At 40.7% G+C, this 21,478-nt stretch overlaps 1 protein-coding gene across 12 annotated transcripts in view; it reads right to left on the reverse strand.

Moving 5' to 3' along the window:
* Positions 1-21,478, reverse strand: part of snx14 (sorting nexin 14) — a 148,589-nt gene that overhangs the window by 101,866 nt on the left and 25,245 nt on the right. For 11 of the 12 annotated variants that reach the window (XM_041212468.1, XM_041212452.1, XM_041212410.1 and 8 more), the window contains 3 exons: positions 19,173-19,216; positions 15,652-15,739; positions 7,496-7,580 (listed from right to left, as the gene is read on the reverse strand). In XM_041212468.1, coding sequence (XP_041068402.1) covers positions 7,496-7,580; positions 15,652-15,739; positions 19,173-19,216 — 217 coding nt within the window. The remainder of the gene's footprint in view (positions 1-7,495; positions 7,581-15,651; positions 15,740-19,172; positions 19,217-21,478) is intronic. The other variant, XM_041212475.1, reaches the window with a different exon arrangement.

The following is a 21,478-nucleotide window of genomic DNA, read 5'->3' on the forward strand; positions in this document are numbered from 1 at the left end:
AAGTTGGTGGTAGAGTCAGAAACTCTAAACTCTTAAAAAGTACCTGGATCTGCAGGGCTATAGGCCGGGTGCAGGAAGGTGGGATTAGAAAGGGCACCTGGGTGTCCTCGGGCTGGCATGGTCAAGATGGGCTGAATGGCCTCCTTCTGCGTTGTAATTTTTCTATGGTTCTAATGCTCTGGAGACCCAGGTTCGAAACCCACCACAGCAGATGGTCAAATTTAATTCCAAATTGTTATTGAATTCAAAAGTTTATGACGACATTGATGCCGATTGTTGTAAAAACCCATCTGGTTCACTAATGCCCTTTAGGGAAGGGAATCTGCTGTCCTTACTTGGTCTGGCCTACAACCAAAGCAATGTGGTTGACTCTTAAATGCCCTCTGAAAAAGGGCAATTAGGGATGGAAAAGTTAACATCCTTCACAGCCAAGAATGAGAATCTGGAGGGGTGTGCTGCCTACCTGGGTGCCAGGGTAAGGGATATCTCACTGTGACTGGATAGGGACTAGAAAGGGAGGAGATAAATCCAATTGTCACGGCCCATGTTGGAATAAATGACATAGGTAGAAACAAAAAGGAGAAAAGAGAGATGAAAGAGTATCGGGGGTTAGGATAATACTCCTGATTATTACCTGAATCATGTCCAAATTGGAATAGGAGCAGGCAGATCAGGTGTGGGGAAACTGGCACAAGTTCTACAAACATACGAAGCAGGAGCCGAAGTAGGCCATTCAGCCCCGAGCCTACTCCACCATTCAATAAGATCATGGTTGATCTGTGGGCGTTTCGAATTCCACATTTCATTCTACCTCCGATAACCTTTGATTCTCTTGTCTGACAAGAATCTACCTTTGCCTTAAAAACATTCAATGACCCAGCTTCTACTGCCTTCGGAGGCAGAGAGCTCCGAAGTCACACAACCCTCAAAAAATTTCTCCTCATCTCTGTCCTAAAAGGGCAACCCACTCATTTTAAAACAGTGTCCTCTAGTTCTGGACTCACCCACAAGAGGAAACATCCTTTCCACATCCACCTTGTCGAGACTGTTCAGAATCTTATATACTTCAATCAGGTCACCCCTCACTCTTCTAAACTCCAGCAGAAACAATCCCAGTCTGTCCAACCTTTCCTCATGAGACAATCCACTCATTCCAGATATTAGTCTAATAAACCTCCTCTGAACTGCCTCCAACACATTTACATCTTTCCTAAGACAGGAGGGAGCTCTTTCAATGCAACAGGCTCCACCTGAACCCTGATGGGACCTTCGCCTAAAGAGAAAGGGTAAATAGGGAGGTGGCAAATGCTTTAAATAGTAGAAAAAAACAAGGAAGGCAAGCATAAGAATAAAACATTTCTACAAAATAAACCTTTCTAACCCAATATGCGGCAACTCCTACAAAGGAAGGTTCGCTTAATGGGGAATGAGATAAGAGAAGTAAAAATAAGGAACATCCAGGCAATGAAGACCATAATATAGACTTTATGATGAAAGAGAAGTGCATAAGTATGATGAGAACCAGGTTAACAGATCGGTGAAAAGCTGATTATCAGGAGCTGGGAATACAACTTGGGGAAAATAAAATGGGCGACAATATTGGCAAACAACAACATAGAACAACGGAACACCATTTTAAATGTTTCTAACAGAGCACAGGAAAAATATATTTTGTGAAAAGGAAAGAAGTAAACACAAGTGGAACCCCATGAATGAATAAAGACAAATAAACAATTGAGGATTAGGAAAGAGGCATACATTTAAGTGCATAATCAGAAAAGGAGTGCATGATAAGAGAGAATATGGAGAGATTAGGGGAAAAAGTCAAAAAACAAATAAGAAACAATCAGTAACTGTTTAAATTATCAAGGAACATAGAAAATAGATGTTTTACAGGCCAATCAATAAAAAAGGGATGACTGGGATGGGATATACAGGATAATACCGCAGGTAACAATAGGGATATGGCAAAAATATTTAATTATTATTTTACTTCAGTGTTTACCAGGGAGATAGAATAGGTAGACATGACATTGAATGATGAGATGATTAATGAGAAACGTGCATTTGAATACGAAAGGGGATGGACTGAATAAAATCATCAAACTCAAAGAGAATAAAGCCCCTGGTGGATTGCATCCATGCATTTTAAAATAATCTAGGAAAGAGGCATTACTATACCCATTTATTAACTCGTTAGGAAAAGGTGCAGTGCCATAGGACTGGCGGATAGCTAATGTAATTCTTGTAGGTAAGAAGAGGACAGAATACGCCCAGGGAATTACACACCAGTCAGCTTAACATTAGTATTAGGAAAAATAATGGAATGCCTACTGAAAAAGAGAAAGAACATCATCTGAAAAAGAAAAACGGAGTAATAAATAGTCAACATGGGTTTCAAAAGGGAAAATTTTGCTTGACCAACCTTATTGAATTTTTTCAAGGAGGAAGGACTTTGATAAGGCTCCCCGTGATAGACTAATGAATAAAGCCAAGGAATATGGAGTCAGGAGACAAGCTGCTAGATGGTTTCAAGACAAAAAGCAGAGTCTGGGAGTAAAGGGCAGCTATTCAAACCGGCAGAAGGTGAGAAGTGGCGTTCCACAAGGATTAGTATTGAGACCACTGCTGTTCACAATTTACATTAGCAATTTGGACTTTGGAATCAAAATCACAATTTCTAAATTTGTGGATGACACCAAATTGCTGGAGTTGAAGGCAGAGAATGTTCAATACTGAGGAGGACTGCAACAAATTACAAGAGACATTAATATCCTTGCAGAACAGACAAATAATTGGCAAATGCAGTTCAACACAAATTGTGAGGTAGTACGTTTTGGTAGGAAGAATAGGTCAGCCACTTATTACTTGGAAGGTGCAAGCCTAGGTGGGATAGAGGGGCAAAGGGGTCTCGGTGCACAAATATAACAATCACTAAAAGTTGTGACTCAGGTTAGCAAGGCTATAAAAAAAAAACAATAGGCTTTATTTCTTGAAGGATAGAATTGAAAAGTTGGGAAGTTATGCTAATCCTATATCAAACCTTGTTTAGACTACACAGTATTGCATACAGTTCTGGTCGTAATATTATAAAAGGATATAGAGGCACTGGAGAGCATGCAGATATAAAGGCCGAGGTATGTTCTAATAGAGGTATTTAAAATTGAGGTTTGATAGAGTGGCTAGAGGGGAATATTTACAATTCTGGGGAATAGCATAACTAGAGGCCATCAATATAAGATAGTCACCAAGAAATTCAATAGGAAATTCAGAAGGAACGTCTTTATCCAAAAATTGGTGAGAATGTGGAACTTGCTACCACAGGAAGTGGTTGAAGTGAATAGTATAGATGCATTAAGGGGAAGCTAGACAAGCATATGATGGAGACAGGAATAGAGAGTATGAAGAAAGATTTAGATGGGGAAAGATGGAAAGAAACACAAGTAGAACATAAATGCCACATGGACTGGTCAGATCAAATGGCTTATTTCTGTACCAAATATCCTATGTAAGTTCCTCATAGGGAAAATGCTAGAACTCATTATTAGGGACGTGATAATAGGGTACTTAGAAAATCATATGATTAGAAAGAATTAACACAGACTTATGAAAATGAAATCATGTTTATAAAATCTTGCTAAAAGATTTTTGATATAATTAGTAGGGTGGGTTGGGGGAACCAGTGGATGTAGTGTACTTGGATTTTCAAAAAGAATGCAATAGTGTGCACACAAAAGATTATGAGATAAAATTAGGGTTCATGGGATTTGGGGTAATATATTAATATGGGCAAACTGGGTAATAGGCAGAAAACAGTGGGTGGGAATAAAAAAATCATTTTTGGGTTTAAAGGCTGTAACCGGTGAGGGATAACAAGGATCAATACTTAAGCCTCAGCTACTTTCAATCTATATCAATGACTTACATGATGGGATCCAAGTGCCTACCACACAAATGAGTAATGTAGCATATGAATTTCAGTGCCAGTACAATGCCAGGTATGTAATCCGTACATCCCAATGACTGGCAGATTCGGCTGTTCCCAATAGACAGGGTATTGTCCATAAGCGATCAACCTGTGCTTGCAAACCTCAGAACATAATGTCTAACATTAGATGTGATTCCACGATTGGACAGCACTTGCTGAACAATCCTAAATGTGCCAAGAATTACACTAACAACCAATTTAAGAATATCAGTCAGGCTCGCAATGTGGCTTACTTCCACTTGCTAGAAGCTACATATATTCCTATGCAGGCAAAAGGAACATGCCCAGGCATTGAGTCTTTTTGAATTAAACAAAAGCAATGGAGAAAATAGTTCCCTGGTTCATTAACCATGGAAACACCTCAACCAAAGTTGACTTGCCAACAAATCAGCACCCCTTATTCATGCAATATAAACAGTTGCTCCCTTTGAAATCTGGCATTCTTGCACCTGATAAGCGCAAGACAAAAAGTCTCAACAGTATTTCTCTTTTTTTCAGCAATACTTAAGTATCCAAGGTTGTTGATGGTACAAAGTTAGATGGGAAAGTAGGTGACATGGGATATAAAGAGGTTGCAAAAGACGTTAAGCAGGTTAAGTGACTGTGGAAGATGGAGGGGGGGAGGGGTGGGCAGATGCAATGTAATGTGAAGCAATGTGAAGTTACTCACTCTGGAAGGAAAAATAGAAAAAAGTGGAACACTTTTCAACTGGGAAGATTAAGGAAAGTTGATATTCAGAGGGATCAGTGTGGCTTGTACAAGAACCACAGGAAGCTAACATGCACGTATGTTATATTTCAATCCCTTTGACATAAACATTAAGAGTAAAGAAGTCTTACTACAATTGTACAGGGCCCGGGTGAGACCACACCTGGAGTACAGTGTACAATTTTGGCCTCCTTAACCAAGGAAGGACATTCACACCTTAGAGGAAATCCAAAGAAGGGCCACTAGACGGGTTCCTGGGATGAAGAAATTGTCCAATGAGAGACTGAGAAGACTAGGCCTATAATCCAGAAAGTTTCAAAAAATGAGAGATGATCTCATTGAAGCATAAAATTCTTCAGTACCCCTTTCAGGGGAGATGCTGGAAGGAAATTTCCTCTGGTTGAGGACTCTAGAACAATGGGTCACAATATCAGAATAAGGGATCAGCCATTTAGGACTGTGATAAGGAGAAATTCTTCACTTAAGGGGTTGTGGAACCTTTGGAATTCTTGGTCCCAAAGAGCTGTGGATACCTGATCGTTGGGTGCCACAGGTGACAAATTTTTTGGATTCTGAGAGAATCAAGGGAAATGGGGATTTCACAGGAAGGTGTAGCTGAGATGGGTCAGCATTGAATGGCTGATTAGGGTCGAGTATGCCAAATAGCATACTTCTGCTCCTATTGCATAGATGCTTATGTTAGTGAGGGCTTTGCAGGGTTCACTGAGCTGGGTGTGCCTTTGTCATTTCCGAATCTGCTGCCCAGGTTGATGCTGGGTCATCCGCCTTGTTTTCTCATAGCTGTGTTAAACTGTTATGAAAAGTTAAGCAATTTGCTAGGTGGTTAAGAGTCAACCACGTTGCTCTGTAGCTGTAGTCAATTATCAGCTGAAGTGGGGAAGGGCAGATTTCCTTCTCTAAAAGAATGGATTTTTATAACAAATCACCATTAATGATACTAACTTTTTATTCCAATTTATTTAAATTAAACTCCCCAGCTGCTGTGGTGGGGTTTAAACTCATGTTTCCAGATCATTTGGTCTGAATTATTGGTCCAGTGAAATAATTACAATGCTACTGTTCCCTTACAGTGTCCTAGCTAGTATTTTCTACTTTGACTAACATCGCAAAAAAACAGGCTACCTGGTCATCATCTCATTATTGTTGTGGGATTTTGCTATGCACAAATTGGCTGTATTTTCTACATTACAATAGTGGCTACTTTTCGAAAGTTTTTTTTTACACTTTTTATAGTAATTTCCAAATATTTTCTTTATCCAAATTGCTTCTGTGGAGCACTGGACCTTAAACTAAAAAGAGAAGTGGGTGGGGACTTTTTCAGGCAGGCTGCTCCTTTGTTGAACTGTAGGTTCAATTTCAACCTACTGGAATGAAAATCTCCTCCTTCTGCTGAATGATATGCTAAATGAGTTATGGCTGATGTGAATTCAGTCCCACAGCGCCAAAGTGTGCCTTTGACATGAAGCAGTACCAACAGGAAGGAAAACTATAAAAGCTGTATGGCCAGACTCAAAGGGGACCTGCGGACAGCTGTTGATATAGGGCAGAGGGGAGAATAGAAAAAGAACATTTACAAGGAGCTGTGTGTGTAATACAGTTAAACAGGTCAGAAAGCTGAAGACAAGGTTAGGGCAGGGATTGTGCCTGGACAATTTTACTGCTGCTGAGTTTTGCCAGAACCAACTATACTGTTTTAATGGAGCTTATTAAAGGGCTCGGAAAAAGAAGTCTCTGGGGAATATGTGTCATCAAAACCATTGCGTAACTAGCTACGGAGGTTCTGCAGGTGTGCGCCATTCAGGTGATGAGCGTCTCTGGGGACCTCGGATAGAATACAGCTGTCAGTGAACGAAACTAGAGTGCTGAATCGATCAAATGGGAAAGAATGAGATCCTATGGACCAGAGGCCAAGTTAGAGAACCTCGGAACTACACATGGTGTCACATCTGCAGGTAGTGATGCAGGTGCTTGTAGTTGTGTAAGACAGATCCTTGTTGTATTGACTATTTAGAGTGAAAAGTACCTTTTTGTTTGAAGTATTTGTTTGTTAATTTGCGATGGTTCCGACTTGTGTAAAAATAAAAACTACAAAAAGTGATATATTGTTGGTAATTTCTTCATTTGGGAGGTCAGTCAGTAAATATGGTTATTTTGGTTTATGATTCCCCCAAGGGGATTGTAACACTAACTCAGGATTAACCTGGTGACCTGTTAGAAATACCACAGGAAAATGGGAAGAAATAGAATTGTCAAGTTAAGACTGAGGTTGAGGATGAGGCACCCTGTCAGGGCTGTGAAGAGTGAGCTGTAACCCTACTATACTTCACCTTGTGCTTGATACTGATAATGACACTTATGAGATGGAAAGCAGAGCACCCCATTCTTCAACACTAAGCAATAAAGTTATAACCATACAATGTACTTATAGGCCCATCATGTGATGATGTGGATCAACAGGATTATCTTTGTAATTTGATTCCAGGATTACAAACATGCACTCAACCCAGGAATTAGATCATAGTCTGCAAAGTATTACAGATATACTGCAATCGTGAAAATACCAAGTTGTCAATCTTTAAAACCAAAAACAGTTATGGAACATGGTACAAGAGGAGAAACTGATTAACCAACAACCCTAAAAAAGTAACAGCTAACAACTGTTTTATTCATGCAGCACAACTTCTATATTAGTATAGTACAAGGTGCTACGTGGAATTACAAACCCTGTGTTTTTCTTGCTGAGAAGAATTTTTCAGAAAGAAATGCACTTTTAATACCTTTTTGTCTTGCTTTTGATATGACTTCAATGTGCTTCATTGCTGCTTTTAACAATTTCTGGTTTACGAGGACTGGAAAATCAACCTAATAAAAAAAGAAAAATGCAATTGAAAAGGATTAAAAAGCTTAACAATTAGGTTTACAAAAGTGCAATATTATACAACTTATAAAACTCATGTTGTAATCAGCGCGTTGCGCCAAACATCAGATACACTTCTCACAATTGTTTGGGAGTTTGCATATTCCCAGGCTGAGGGAAAAAAAAAACTGGTGTCATATTTTAACCAAATATTTTTGATTCAAGATTAGGCCTGTGTTCTCAAACTGTGCAATCAGGACAGTGTGTTGATCACAAACGCAACAGAAGAGGAGAATCTCCGAGAGTTGGGTGAAGTGTTAAAAAGGCTCAACGAATCACAATGTGAAGTCGAAACAGAGCAAGCGTGCCTTCTGCGATCTGAGATAGTATATCGTGGACTGAAAAATCAATGAAAAGGGATTTTATTTGGTGAAAGATAACAGGCTATAATCAACGCCCCAAAGCCAAAAGATGTGTCTGAGCTTAGATCTTTTCCAGGCATGTTCAACACAACTTGCAATTTCTGCTGAGCTTGCATTGGTGTTAGTTACACCAAGAGTTGAAAAAATGTGAAATGGGAATGGTCTAAAGCACAGGATGCTCATGTAAGAGAAGCTTGATCAGTGATGCACTACTTGCTTTTTTTGACCCAAATTGCAATCTGAAACGAGCTTGTGATGTTTCAGGCTATGGAGTTGGAGCAATGATCAGTCATGCCATGGATGATGGTCAAGAGAAGCCCACAGCACATGCATCACATACACTGATCAAGAATGAATGAAACTATGCGCAATTAGAAAAGGAAGTGCTTGGAATCATCTTCAGAATCAAAAAATTACCCATTTTTGTTGGGTAGAAACATCATGCGAGTTACAGATCATAAGCCCATAGTAGCTACTCTAAGGCCAAAATCTGAATGGCAGTCAAAAATGCAATGGTGGGCTGTATTTTTCTCTCTCAGTATGACCACAACATTGAATATTGTACTTCCAAAGAGAATACTATAGTTGAAGCATTGTCGTGTTTGTTGCAGGAGGACTGAAGTATGGTGAAATCGTCACAATAGATGAATTATGGATGAAGACTGCCCAATCACTGCATCTGAAATTGCAGTTGGAACTTAAAAGACTTAAAAGATGCAATGCTGAAAAAAAGAGTCAATGAACTGACATTGATTGGAAGGACAGAATTTGACCAGTGTACAGGCAATAAGTTGAAACTGTTCCACAAACAATGTAGTGAGCTGTCATGTGAGCAGGGCTGCATCAAGTGGAGCAACCAACTGGTTGGACCTAGTTCTTTGGGAGACAGGATTCTGGCAGAACGCATTCTGAACACACGGGAATATAAGTCAGTACGAAATCCACAGCAAGAGGTTTTGTTTATTGACCTGGTCTAGGCAGTGATATAGAATCATTGCTTACAAATGTACTATCTGCCAAAATTGTGGAAGCAAGGCACTTGAAACTCCTTTACATTCATGGTCATGGCCTGCTTGACCATTTCAAAGTGCTCATGTAGTGAGAAGGAAAATGACAATTCCTTTCTACTTGTTGATGACCACTCAAAGTGGATCGAAGCACATGGGTCAAAATACCAGTACTGAATAGACAATAGATGAAATATGGTCTATTTCTGCCTGCATTGGATTACCAAAGGAGCTTGTCTCATAACGAACTTCAATTTAATTCAGCTCTGTTCCAAACTTTCATGAAGCAAAATGGTATCAAACACACACTCACTCCTCTTTACCATCCAGCATCAGATGGAGTAGCATGGATGTTCAAAACTCCTTATGAAGCAGTGATTAGCTAATTTCCTGAAGTGTAGAACAATCACAATCTCCACTACAGGGTGTATACCCTGCTAAGCTTTTAATGAAAAGATGATTAAGGACATGCTTGAGTCTGGTTGCACTAAACTTGGCTGTTGATGTTGAACACAAACAGTTGAGTCAAAAACGTCAGTAGGACACAAACAAAATAAAACGCAGCCTCAGGCAAAACGAGCGCGTGTGTGTTTTGAGCCCCCACCTTGCGTCACACAAGTAGAATGTGGGAAATGTAGAAGTGTGTGGAAGGAAAAGATATTTGGTTGAAATTAATGGAAAACCAAAAAATGTCCATGTAGATCACATGTTTTCAGCAAAGGGGGAACCAAAATATTTGTATGATCCATTTGATCACAAACAGCTCAGACTTCAGTGTCTGAAGTATCAATTTCAGAAAATGCAGGATCTTTGAATACTGAACCAAAACCAAACAGTCCAAAACCTGACTCGGAACTAAAACCTGTATGTACGTCAGGGAGACTTTGTACAATTTGATTTGCGAATATATTCCCAAGAATTAAAAAAATAATTCTTTATTCTTTAAAAAAAGGAAAGCAGTGTAATGTGTTTGTATATTACAACAGTGACATAGTGATGTAATAAATATTTTCTTGAATTGGCCATGCTTGGCGTCCATCTTCTTTCCAAGTGCCACCCAATACATGACAAATAAAGGGAGCATTAATTCAGAGGCAGGGGTGGAGCTATAGTGAGAAAGCATTAACACAGAGACAGTGTGAGAGAGAGTATTAATGTAGAGATAGAAGTCTCGGTTACAGGCACAGAGCATTAATTCAGAGACTGGGGTCTGCAGGTGAAGGAGAAGAGGATACTCATGCAGCGACAGGTCTGCAGACATAGTAAGAGCATTAATGCAAAGACAGGGGTCTGCAGGTTCAGTGAGAGAACAATAATGCAGACAGGGCTAGGTAGACACAGGCAGAGAAAGCAATAATGCACAGGCAGGGTTTCACAGGTACAGCGAAACTCATTAACACAGACATAATAAAAACAAAAAATGCTGGAAAGGTCATTAACTCTGAACTGCTGAGTATTTCCAGCATTATTTTTTATTTCAGATTTCTGGCATCTGCAGTATTTGGTTTTATATTAGAGATAATGGGCTGTGGGTACGAGGTCATTAACACAGGCAGGAGTCTGCAGGTCCAGACAGAGAGCAAAATAATGAAGAGCGGGGATCGGCTTCTGCATTGAGAGCATTATGCAGAGCCAGGGGTTATCTCTCACACAGTCAGAAACAGCCTTAATAGAGACAAGCGGTTGCAGGTACAGAAAGAGCATTAATGCAGAGATAGGCATCCGCAGCTACAATCAGGGAAAGTGTACTGCAGATACATGGTTATCAAGGTACAATGAGGCAGAAAGAGATCTGTAGATACAGTAAGAGAATTTCCACAGAGACAGGAATCTGAAGGTGCAGAGTAAGGATTAATGTAGAGTCAGGGGTCTGTAGGTACAGGCAAAGTGCATTAAGTTGGAGACAGGTATTTGCAAAGACAATGAGAAGATATCAATGTACTGGTGTCTGCAGGTACAGTGAAAATGCATTAGTGCAGATAAAGGGGCCTGCACGCGAAGTGAGAGCATTATTATGCACGGGACTCTGCAAATACATGACATAGCGTGAATACACAGACAACAACTTGTGTTTACATCATGTCTTTAACACAGTAAAACATCCCCAAGGAACTTCACAGGAACATAACCAAACAATTGTTTTTGACACCAAGCCACATAAGGAGATACAGGGCAGATGACCAAAAGCTTGGTCAAAGAGGTAGGTAGAGTGTCTGAAAGGAAGAAAGACATGTGGAGAGCTTTTTGCAGGGAATTCCAGAACTTCAGACTTGGCAGCTAAAAGTATGGTCACCAATCATGCAGCAATTAAAATTAGGGATGCTCAAAAGTCCAGAGTTAGAGAAGCACAGATATCTTGGACAGTTGCAGGCTAAAGGAGATTACAGAGAGGAGGAGGGGGAGGCCATGGAAGGATTTTAAACAAGGATGAGAATTTTAAAATCCAAGCTTTGTTTAGCTGGGAATGAGACTTGGCACATGTTAGGACATGAGCAACGGCTTTGGATGATCTCACGGTTTATGGAGGACAGAAAATGGGAGGATGGCCAGGAGAGCATTGGAATAACCTAGTCTAGAGGTAACAAAGGCAGATGAGCTCCAAGGGAAGAGATAGGCAAAGTTACGGACGTAGAATACAAAGCTTTAATGATGGTGTGACTACGTGGTCAAAAGTTCATCACAGGGTCAAACATGATATCGAGGTTGCGAACAGTCTGGTTCAGACTCAGACAGTTGCCAGGGAAAGGGCCAGTGGCTAGGGAATAGAGTTTGTGACAGGGTCTGAAGACAATGGCTTCAGTCTCTCCGATTGTTTTAGAAAGGGTTCTACAGATATTCTTTCAAGTTCTGTGCACACAGAGCTGGCTCTGCATTTATCTGACTTCCTCCTCTTTTCTTTGTTCCAACAGATGATCACAAAAACCATGAAAATGTAAATGTCACCAGCTGTATGGAGGTCATGCCATTTATGAGTGCTATTTGCAGTCATCAGCACTTCACTGAGACAAAACCCTCTTCAATGCCCTATCCTAGCCATAGCTGCCTCTAATCTCCAAATTGGGCCAGATTAATAAAATTTGGGGTTTAAGTAGTCTGCCCATTTAGTGTTAAAGATTGGCCATTTAGCATGATACAGTATAACAGCTGACATAATGGGAGCAACCAATTGTCTAAAGGTCATCTCAAAGGTTCAACCTCAATGCACCCACAAAGATTTGCCAACAGTATGCAGACCAAGATGTCATTATTTCCTCAGGTTATTTTCCTCATTTCCCAGAAAGCCTGACAGTCTGGAGTCCTCCATATACGTTTCTGGAATAAACCTTTAGGAACAATGTTTACTGATTCTTCCACTTGGTTTGCCTTTTGTCTGTTGGCATTGGGGAGAGTGATGCAAAAAGGGGATGGAGGATGCAAGGTTGGGTCATGTGAGAACTGACTTTCTCTAACCACGTTTTCCTAGATGTAGAGGCCCTCTTTGGCCCAACTGAGGTCAGCACAGACAGTAATTCACTCAAAGTTGAGACAACATTTTTGGGTATGACTATCATAGATCTGTCACAGCAATGCAGACTGACTAAAATACTGAAAATAACAATACATTTTGGTAAATTCCAGAAAATTAAAATAGTTTTTTGATCTTATAACAATTTAGCGATTATATGCAGAGTTGCTACTAGTATCTTCACTGGTTTGAACATGATATTAAAACACATCTCTAGTGATATGATCCATGTTAGGCATTTTATTTTGGCACTTGATTCCACTGAGCAAAAAGAAAAATAAATCATATGCATTCTCCACTCCTTTTTAACGTCACACCTACTACTGTTGCTAAGTTTATTTTTATTTCAGTATGTTACTTCTGGAGAGATCAACTGTGGTAGCCAATACAGAAACCAGAGTTTTAAGCCTAATTGTCTGTTTACATAAACAGTCATTTGTATGCTAAGGATTTAGAAGGGTTAAAATGTGCAATGAAATCACCACCAGCTGTGTTTAACCAATATACATTTCAGAACTATGATGTCACTCAGATGTGACACCATCAATGATCCCCAAAAAACAATTATTCTGACACCAAACACTTCCCTTATTTCCACATTGCCATGATGGCCACTGTAGCCACAAAACAACATCAGTTATTCCTCCAAGTTCTAAACACACTTACGTTCCTCGGCCAAATCCCAGTGTGGGGAGATCCGGTTAGAGGCCGATAACATTTTGTTTAAAGTAGACAAAGTTTCAGATTCAAGATGCTAAGTGAAGAAAGCCACGTGATCCCATGGGTTTGGAACAAAAAAATATCTTTCTGAAATTGTGTAGTAAAGTTTAAAACAATTTATAATATTTATCTTACATTCTAACGCTCAGGGCAAGTATGAGGTACATCAATTAACAAGCCACCTGTGGTCAAACACACCACACTTCACAAATGACAGATGTGACCAAAATGGATTCCAAGGATTTCTCATCAACCCACCCAGACGTTAGTCACACAGAGTCAACCAATCACACAAACTCTGTCTCCCTTCACCTTAAAAGATCTTGCCTTGGAATACTCTCCAGAAATCTCTCCAATTCGGATAGCTTCAACGACAGGGTTTCAATCTTGCCTTCGGAGAGTACATTCCTCTGGGTTTCTGAGTATGCTCAAGCATTAACTTACAAGCACAATTTCAGATCTTCAGCCATGCCAAGCAGAACACCATTACTCCAAAGGGGTACCTTTGCCCCAAGAGCCCAAAACACAGAGTTACCAACCTTCGGCTGCCTTCTTGGATTTTCAGGGTTTCTCCTGAGACCACTTCACTTAAAGTCTGCCAACTGCAGTCCTTTTCTTGCTTTGTAACTTAACTGGGATCTATTCCTGTCCCTGGGACATGTCTTTTATGATTAACTCAAACTGACTGAACACTGATTCTTGAACTGATTTGGCGCCCTATCAAAACACTAAGAGGACCCACCCTTGTTACTCGTCAGGAACAAGTTAACAAGCAGTGGAACATCTCATACCTTATATGTTCCAATCTCCACAGACTGCTAACTTAGCACAGAGAACCACAGAATGAATTGATTTCATATCACCAAGGTAAAACAAAAACTCAAAACATTCACTTCTTATTGTCATAACTCTGCAGATAGCACTTTCATTACTGAATCAGAAGGCTGTGGGTTCAATTCCCACTCCAGGCACTTGAATACATAATCCAGGCTGACATTCCAAAAAATACCACCTGCACTTACAAAGCACTTTTCAAGACCACCGGACGTCTCCTTACAACAAATGAAGTACTTTAAGCATAGATACTCTGATAATGTAAGAAATGGTAGGAAACATGGCAGCTAATTTGCATACTGCAAACTCCAACAAACAGTAATGTGATAATGACCAAATAGTCTGTTTTTGCGATGCTAATTGAAGGATAAATTTCGGCCAGGACACCAGTGCGATTCTGAGGGAGCTCTATACTGTTAGAGGTACTGTCTTTTGGATGAGATTTTAAAACTTGAGGTGGCCATAAAAGATCACATGATCAAAGAAAAGCATGAGTGTTTTAGCCAACATTTATTTCTCAACCTCCATGAAAATAGATGATCTGATCATTAAGTCATTGCTCTTAGTGGCACCTAGCTATGCACAAGATTGGCTGCCACATTTTGTACATCTCAACAGTAATAGTTTAAAAATACTTAATTAGTTATAAAGTACCTTGCAACAACACAAGGTCATGAATTGCGCAATATAAATCCAAGTTCTCTCTTTCCTTATAACTCATTCTTTCCTAGTACTGCAACACCCTGGAACTGTTCTTTCCTCATGCAATAGGCCTTTAAAGCCCAACCACAGTGTAAACTGATCGCTGCTTCTGAATTCATTTAGTCTTCTCTCCTACAAGTTCAACCCTGGCTCTGTACTACATTATGATAGAGAACTCACTTATTGCTCTGAAATGGGACTTAAAACCACAATTTCCACTTCTGGACAACACCTGACTCTGCTCTGCTCTTGCCTCAGCTTATCTGCTGTTGAAATGCTCATCCAGGTCTTTCTTACCTCTGGACTTGACTATTTCAAAGCACTCCTGGCTGGCCTCTCATCTTCCACCCTCCATAAACTTAAGCTCATCCAAAACTCTGCTGCCCACGTCCCAACTTGCACCAAGTCCTGTTCATACTGCACTCACTGACCTACACAGGTTCCCTGTTAAACAATACTTACAGTTTAAAACTCACATCCTTGTTTTCAAATCCTCCATGGTCTCTCCCCTCCCTCTCTGTAACTTCCTACGACCCTACAACTCTGAAATCTCTGCACTCTTCCAATTCTGGCCTTTTTGTTCATTCCTGATTATTTTTCTAGTTATGCCTTCAGCTGCCGAGGCTTTAAGCTCACAACTTCCCTCCCTAAACCTCGCCCTCACTTTCTCACTTTTAGGATACTGCTTAAGATCTCCAAGTAACCTTCTGGTCATCTGTCCTAATATCTGTCAAATTTTGTTTGATGATACATCAGTGAACTGCCATGCAGTGTTTTAGTACAGTAAAAGCATTGTATCATTGCAAGTTTCCATTGTTATGGGCTTGGCCCTTCACAGATTACTCTGAGTAAAATTATCTCCATAGTTATGAACTTTGCTTCTCACCTTCTGAGCTCTACGGACTAGAACAGCTGCAAAGAAGTGCAAAGTTACTCTGAGTTCATCAATAAAGGCTTCATCATCAGTCAAGTCCCTGCAAAATCAGGAAAAGGGTTCTCTTAACACAGAAGTTTAAAAACATTGAAAGGTTTAAGCCAAGCACTGGATACACAGGTTTTCAAATCAGTAAGCGACATTGTAATTTTTGACAAAATATTAAGAGTTGCATTCTGTCCCACTAAATCAACTGTACTGTGCAGAGCAGCAAATCTCCAAAAGACTGCCATGACTCACTCCTGCAAGGACAAACAGACAACTGCATTTTTTGGTTCCTTTATTGTGTAAGTTTTCCATCATTGGTTAGGCCATATGGACAACAGACAAAACATGGCAGAGAAAGGTCAGGATGGATTGCCTGCTGCATGCTTCACAGTGCCCTGAGCACAGAACTTCTATATTCCCAAATAGCAAAGGAAAATACCTTTACCATGTCATTGCCTTTTAATGTTGGACTGCTAGTTAGAGACAACATTTAGTGAAGGTGAGCAGCAAACAGAAAGTAGGACAATATCGATCAAGATTAACAAACTGTGCTAAATCCATTTTTCCTCCATTCATGTCACTAAAGTAGAAAGTCACGTCATAAAAGAACACCTACATACATGAGGCAAATTGAACATCTCAACTGTTGCTTTGTCACTGACCACCTCTCCTCTGGAGGTCTTCCCTCCGTGGCTTCCCACCTCATAGACCCCCAATCATGAACAGCCCACTTCTACCTCCTTCCCAATATCCACAAACAGAACTGCCCTGGTAGGCCTATTATTTAATCTTGCTTCTGCCCCAATGAACTGATTTCTTCCTACCTTGACTCTATTTTTTTCCCTCCTTAGCCAGTCTCTCCCCATCTACATCCATGACTCTTCTGATGTTAGGGGAGAGGCATTGGCATAGTGCTATTGTCACTGGACTATTAATCCAGAGACTCAGGGTAATGACCTGGGTACCAGGGTTCGAATTCCACCACACCAGATGGTCAAATTTGAATCTAATAAAAATCTGGTATTAAGATTATTGTCGATTGTTGTAAAAACCCATCTGGTTCCCAAATGTCCTTTAGGGGAGGAAATCTGCTGTCCTTACCTGGTCTGGGCTACATGCGACTCCAGACCCACAGCAATGTGGTTGACTCTTAAATGCCCTTTGAACAAGAGCCTCTGTAACTTTAATAGTTCCTGGCCGTAACCATCTCCTCTTCGCCATGGGCATCCAATCATCTCCTCTTCATCATGGACATCCAGTCTCTTGACACCTCCATTCCCTACCAGGACAGCAAAGGGCTCTTTGCTTGTTCCTTGAATGGAGGTCAAGCAGTTTCAACCCAACACCATCCTTCCCCTCCACCTGGCTGAACTTGTTCGCTCTTTGAACAATTTATCTTTTAACACTTCCTCCAAATAAAAGGTATTGCTATGTGTACATACTTGGGTCCTAGCTTTGCCTGTCTTTTTGTGGGATATGTGGAACATTTCTTGTTCCGGTCCTACTGAGGCTTTATCTCAACTCTTTTTCCAGTACATTGATGACTATGATTATGCTGTTTCCCCCTTTCGCCCTGAATTAGAAAACTTCAACTTTGCTTCCAATTTCTATTCTTTTCTCACCTTCACATGGACTATCGCTGACTCTTCCCTTCCTCAACTTCCCTGCCTCCATTTCTGGGGAAAGGCTATCAACAAATATTCATTATAAGCCCACTGATTCCCACAGTTACCTTGACTACACTTCCTCACATCCTGCATCCTGTTATGGTTTCCATTCCATTCTCCCAGTTTTCCCATCTCCTTTGCATCTATTCTGATGATTTAACCTTCCATACCCACACTTCTGGCAAGTGTTCCTTTTTCCTCAACCAAGATCTTTCCCCCACCACTGTGGTTAATGGGGCCCTCAAACATGTCCGGCCCATGTCCTGCAAGTCTGCTCTCACCCCTTCCCCTCCCCCCAGAACCATGGTAGGGTTCCCTTTGCCCTCACCTTCCACCCCATGAGCCTCCGTATTCAACAGATCATCCCCCGCCACCTCCAACAGGATGATACCGCCAAACACACATTCTCCTCCCCTTTCAGCACTCCGAAGGGACCGTTCCTTCCTTCTGTGGCACACTAGTCCACTCCTCTATCACCCGACAACAACCTATCCCCTTCTCACTGCACCTTTCCATGCAAGTGCAGGAGATGTAAAATCTGTCCTTTCGCCTCCTCCTTATCGTCCAAGGCCCCAAAAATCCCTTCTAGGTGAAGGGGTGATTTCAATTTATGCATGTATTTGCTCTTCACTATGGGGTCTCCTCTACAATGGGATGACCAAATGCAGATTGTGAAACACCTCCATTCAGTTCACAAGCACGAACTTCTGGTGGCTTGTCATTTTAATTCCCCACTTTACTCTGATGCCAACCTCTCTGTCTGCCTACTGCAGTGTTCCAATGAAGCTCAAAACTCAAGTAACAGCACCTAGTCTTGCAATTGACACTTTACAGCCTTCTGGGGTTCCGTGAGTTCATCAATTTCAGACTGTATTTGCTGCTGACTCTACTTTTCTCTGCCACTCTTCACCCACCCCGACATAACAACTGTTATCTCCTGGTGTCCAGAACAATAAAAGCTCACTTGAGTGGAGTATCAAAGGCGACAGATATCCAAAGACATAGTCCAGTCAGGATCAATGCCTTCAAGGGAGGTGGAACAATAAAATGGGGTAAGAAAATAAGGGAAGGGTGAAAAGCACCATTGCCTTGCTCAGTTTCCTTGACTGCATCATGGTGTCATTCTAAAAACACAATATGATGTACTATAGCTTGATACCTATGTGCTGTTACCTATTCTACAGCACAACTCTACAAAAGGACCAGTTCTCCACTCAAGCCATGTTGGAGATCAGGTTATTTGAGAATGCTGAGTTTGTTTTCACTGGAGACCATCTTCTCTAGTTTACCAATAGTACACATATATTGCTCTCCAACATCTCAACCCAGCTAAGACATGCCTATATCAATGTTAGACACGCCTCCCAAATCTCATTCAGATCTGTGGTGAAGCCAATTACAGTGGAGATCATGGAGCCAGTATTTGTGCATTCCCCCAAACAACTACTGCTTTCAAAACCATGAACAAATTTTCCCAGTTTTGCAAGGGAGTCTTCAGTGGATCCCCATACACTAAATGCTTAAAGAGTTCATGACTCATCAAAAAATTCTGCCTTGCCAAAGGGTAGACTATATATTTTTTTAAAAAATCAATAAAGTTAAAGCTTGACAGGAATATGCACTTACCAATCAAAACATGTAAATTAATCTATATTAGGGCCATGTTTATTTTAGTTGCAGAACAGTATGTTATTGAATTGATATGTAGATGCTCTACGTTGTTTTGAGCAGAATAACTTTTTATCTGAATTAACTGCTTTAAAATACATTTATCATTGCATTTAACATTCCAGTGTAACAAAATGAACTACACCTTACCTATACCAAGGGTGTACAAAGTTTTCAATCACCAGCTCCAGTATCTGCAGAAGGCAAAGTTCTATAGTTAGTGCAAAACCTGACTTTTTTTAAGCATACATTACCTTTACAACTTCTCGAAATACTTGAATTTATTATGCATATAAACATGATTGCAAGCGTGAATAGTCTCATGTTAAAAGTAGTTCCACTGTTTCACTGCTGCGGGGACATTTCAGGGAGAACTTCATGGATAATGTTGAGAATATTTCAATGTACAAAACAAATGCCATCCTAATTATTTTCTGATGAATGTGGGAGATGTCAGTGCTTGGAGAACACACTTTCATGATGGGCACCCAGTGTCAGCTTTAAGCCTTTCCACAGAATCGTTGCAGCGCAGGAGGCGGCTATTCAGCCCAAAGTGGAATACTGTGTGCAGTTTTGGTCTCCGTTTTTAAAAAAGGATATACTCGCATCAGGAGGTGGTACAGCAAAGGTTCACTAAATTGATCTGTGAGGTGGAGAGGTTGTCCAATGATGAGAGGCTGAGTAAACTGGGCTTATTTTATCTGGTGTTTAGAAGAATGAGAGGCAATTTCATTGCAATCTACAAAATTCTGAAGGGGCTTGATAGGATGGACGCTGAGAGACTGTTTCCAATAATTGGGGAATCTAAAACAAGGGGACATAGTCTCAGGATAAGGGGCCAATCATTTAGAACTGAGGTAAAGAGAAAGTTCTTCACTCAGAGTTGTGAATCTTTGGAATTCTCTACCCCAGAGGATTGTGGATGCTCCATTGTTGAATACATTTAATGCTGGGATAGACAGATTCTTTGTCTCTCGGGGAATTAAGGGTTATGGAGAGTCGACGGGAAAATGGAGCTGAAACCCAGATCAGCCATGCTTGAAGTGAATGGCAGAGCAGGCTCAATGGGCCATATGCTCTATTCTTGCTCCTATTTCTTATGGGATGCCTCAATTGAACCTACTTCCACCACACTCCCAGGCGGCACATTCCAGATCTTGACCACTCGCTGCACGAAAAAAGTTTCCTCTCTTGTCGCCATTGCTTCTTTTGTCAATTACCTTAAATCTGTGCCTCCTCATTCTTTCCACCAGTGGGAACAGTTTTTCCCCTGTCTAGTCTGTCGATACCCCTCATGATTTTGAATCCATCTATCAAATCTTTTCCCAAGCTTCTCTTCTCCAAGGAAAACCATCCCAACTTCTCCAATGTAGATACATACCGAAGTTCGGTGTCTCTGGAACTATTCTTGTGAATCATTTTTGCACTCTTTCCAATGTCTTCACATCTTTCCTAAAATGTGGCAGCTAGAACTGGACGCAATACTTCAGTGAAGGCCAAACCAGTATTTTATACAAGTTTAACATAACCTCTTTGCTCTTGCACTCTATGCATATATTAATAAAGCCCAGGATACTCTATGCTTTACTAACGACTCTCTCAACCTGTCCTGCCACTTTCAATGATTTATGCACGTATGTACACAGGTTTATGGTGGAGCAGAGGGGCCTTTGTCCAGTCCAAAAAATATCCATTAACTACTACTCTATTTCCTGTCATTCAGCTAATTTTCTATCCATGTTGCTATAACTTTGCTCACAAGTCTGCTGCGTGGCACTGTATCAAATGCCTTTTAGGAGGTCCATTTATACCACATTAACAGCATTACCCTCATCAACGCTCTCTATTACCTCTTCAAAAAAATTCAAGTTAAACACGATTTGCCTTTAACAAATCTGTGCTGGCTTTCATTAATTAACCCATATTTGTCCATGTGACAATTAATTTTGCCCTGATTAATTGTTTCTAGAAGCTTCCCCATTTCCCCAAAGTTAAATTGACTGGCCTGTGGTTGCTGGGCTTCTATTTATATCCTTTTTTGAACAAGGGTGTAACATTTGCAATCCCCTGGCACCACATGGAAAGCTGAAGGAAGACTGAAAAATTATGGCCAGTGCCTACACAATTTCTACTCTTACTTCCCTCAGTGTCCTAGGGCGCATCTCATCCAGTCCTGGTGCCTTATCAACTTTAAGTACAGACAATCAATCCAATACTTCTTCCATATCAATTTTAAACCCTTCAAGTTTCTGAATTACCTCCTCTTTCACCAAGACCTGGGCAGCATCTTCCTCCTTGGTAAAGACAGATGCAAAATGTTCATTTAATCCCCGAGTTATGCACCCTGCCTCCATACCATCATGACCAGCAGTCCGCTGCATGGGCTTTGTATGCTTCAAACTGCATTAAACTCATGACGCAGGGAATGCTCACATTATGCAGGTTAACAAACATTG

The sequence above is a fragment of the Carcharodon carcharias genome, chromosome 2 (genome assembly GCF_017639515.1).
Source record: "Carcharodon carcharias isolate sCarCar2 chromosome 2, sCarCar2.pri, whole genome shotgun sequence".
Taxonomy (NCBI): Eukaryota; Metazoa; Chordata; class Chondrichthyes; order Lamniformes; family Lamnidae; genus Carcharodon; species Carcharodon carcharias.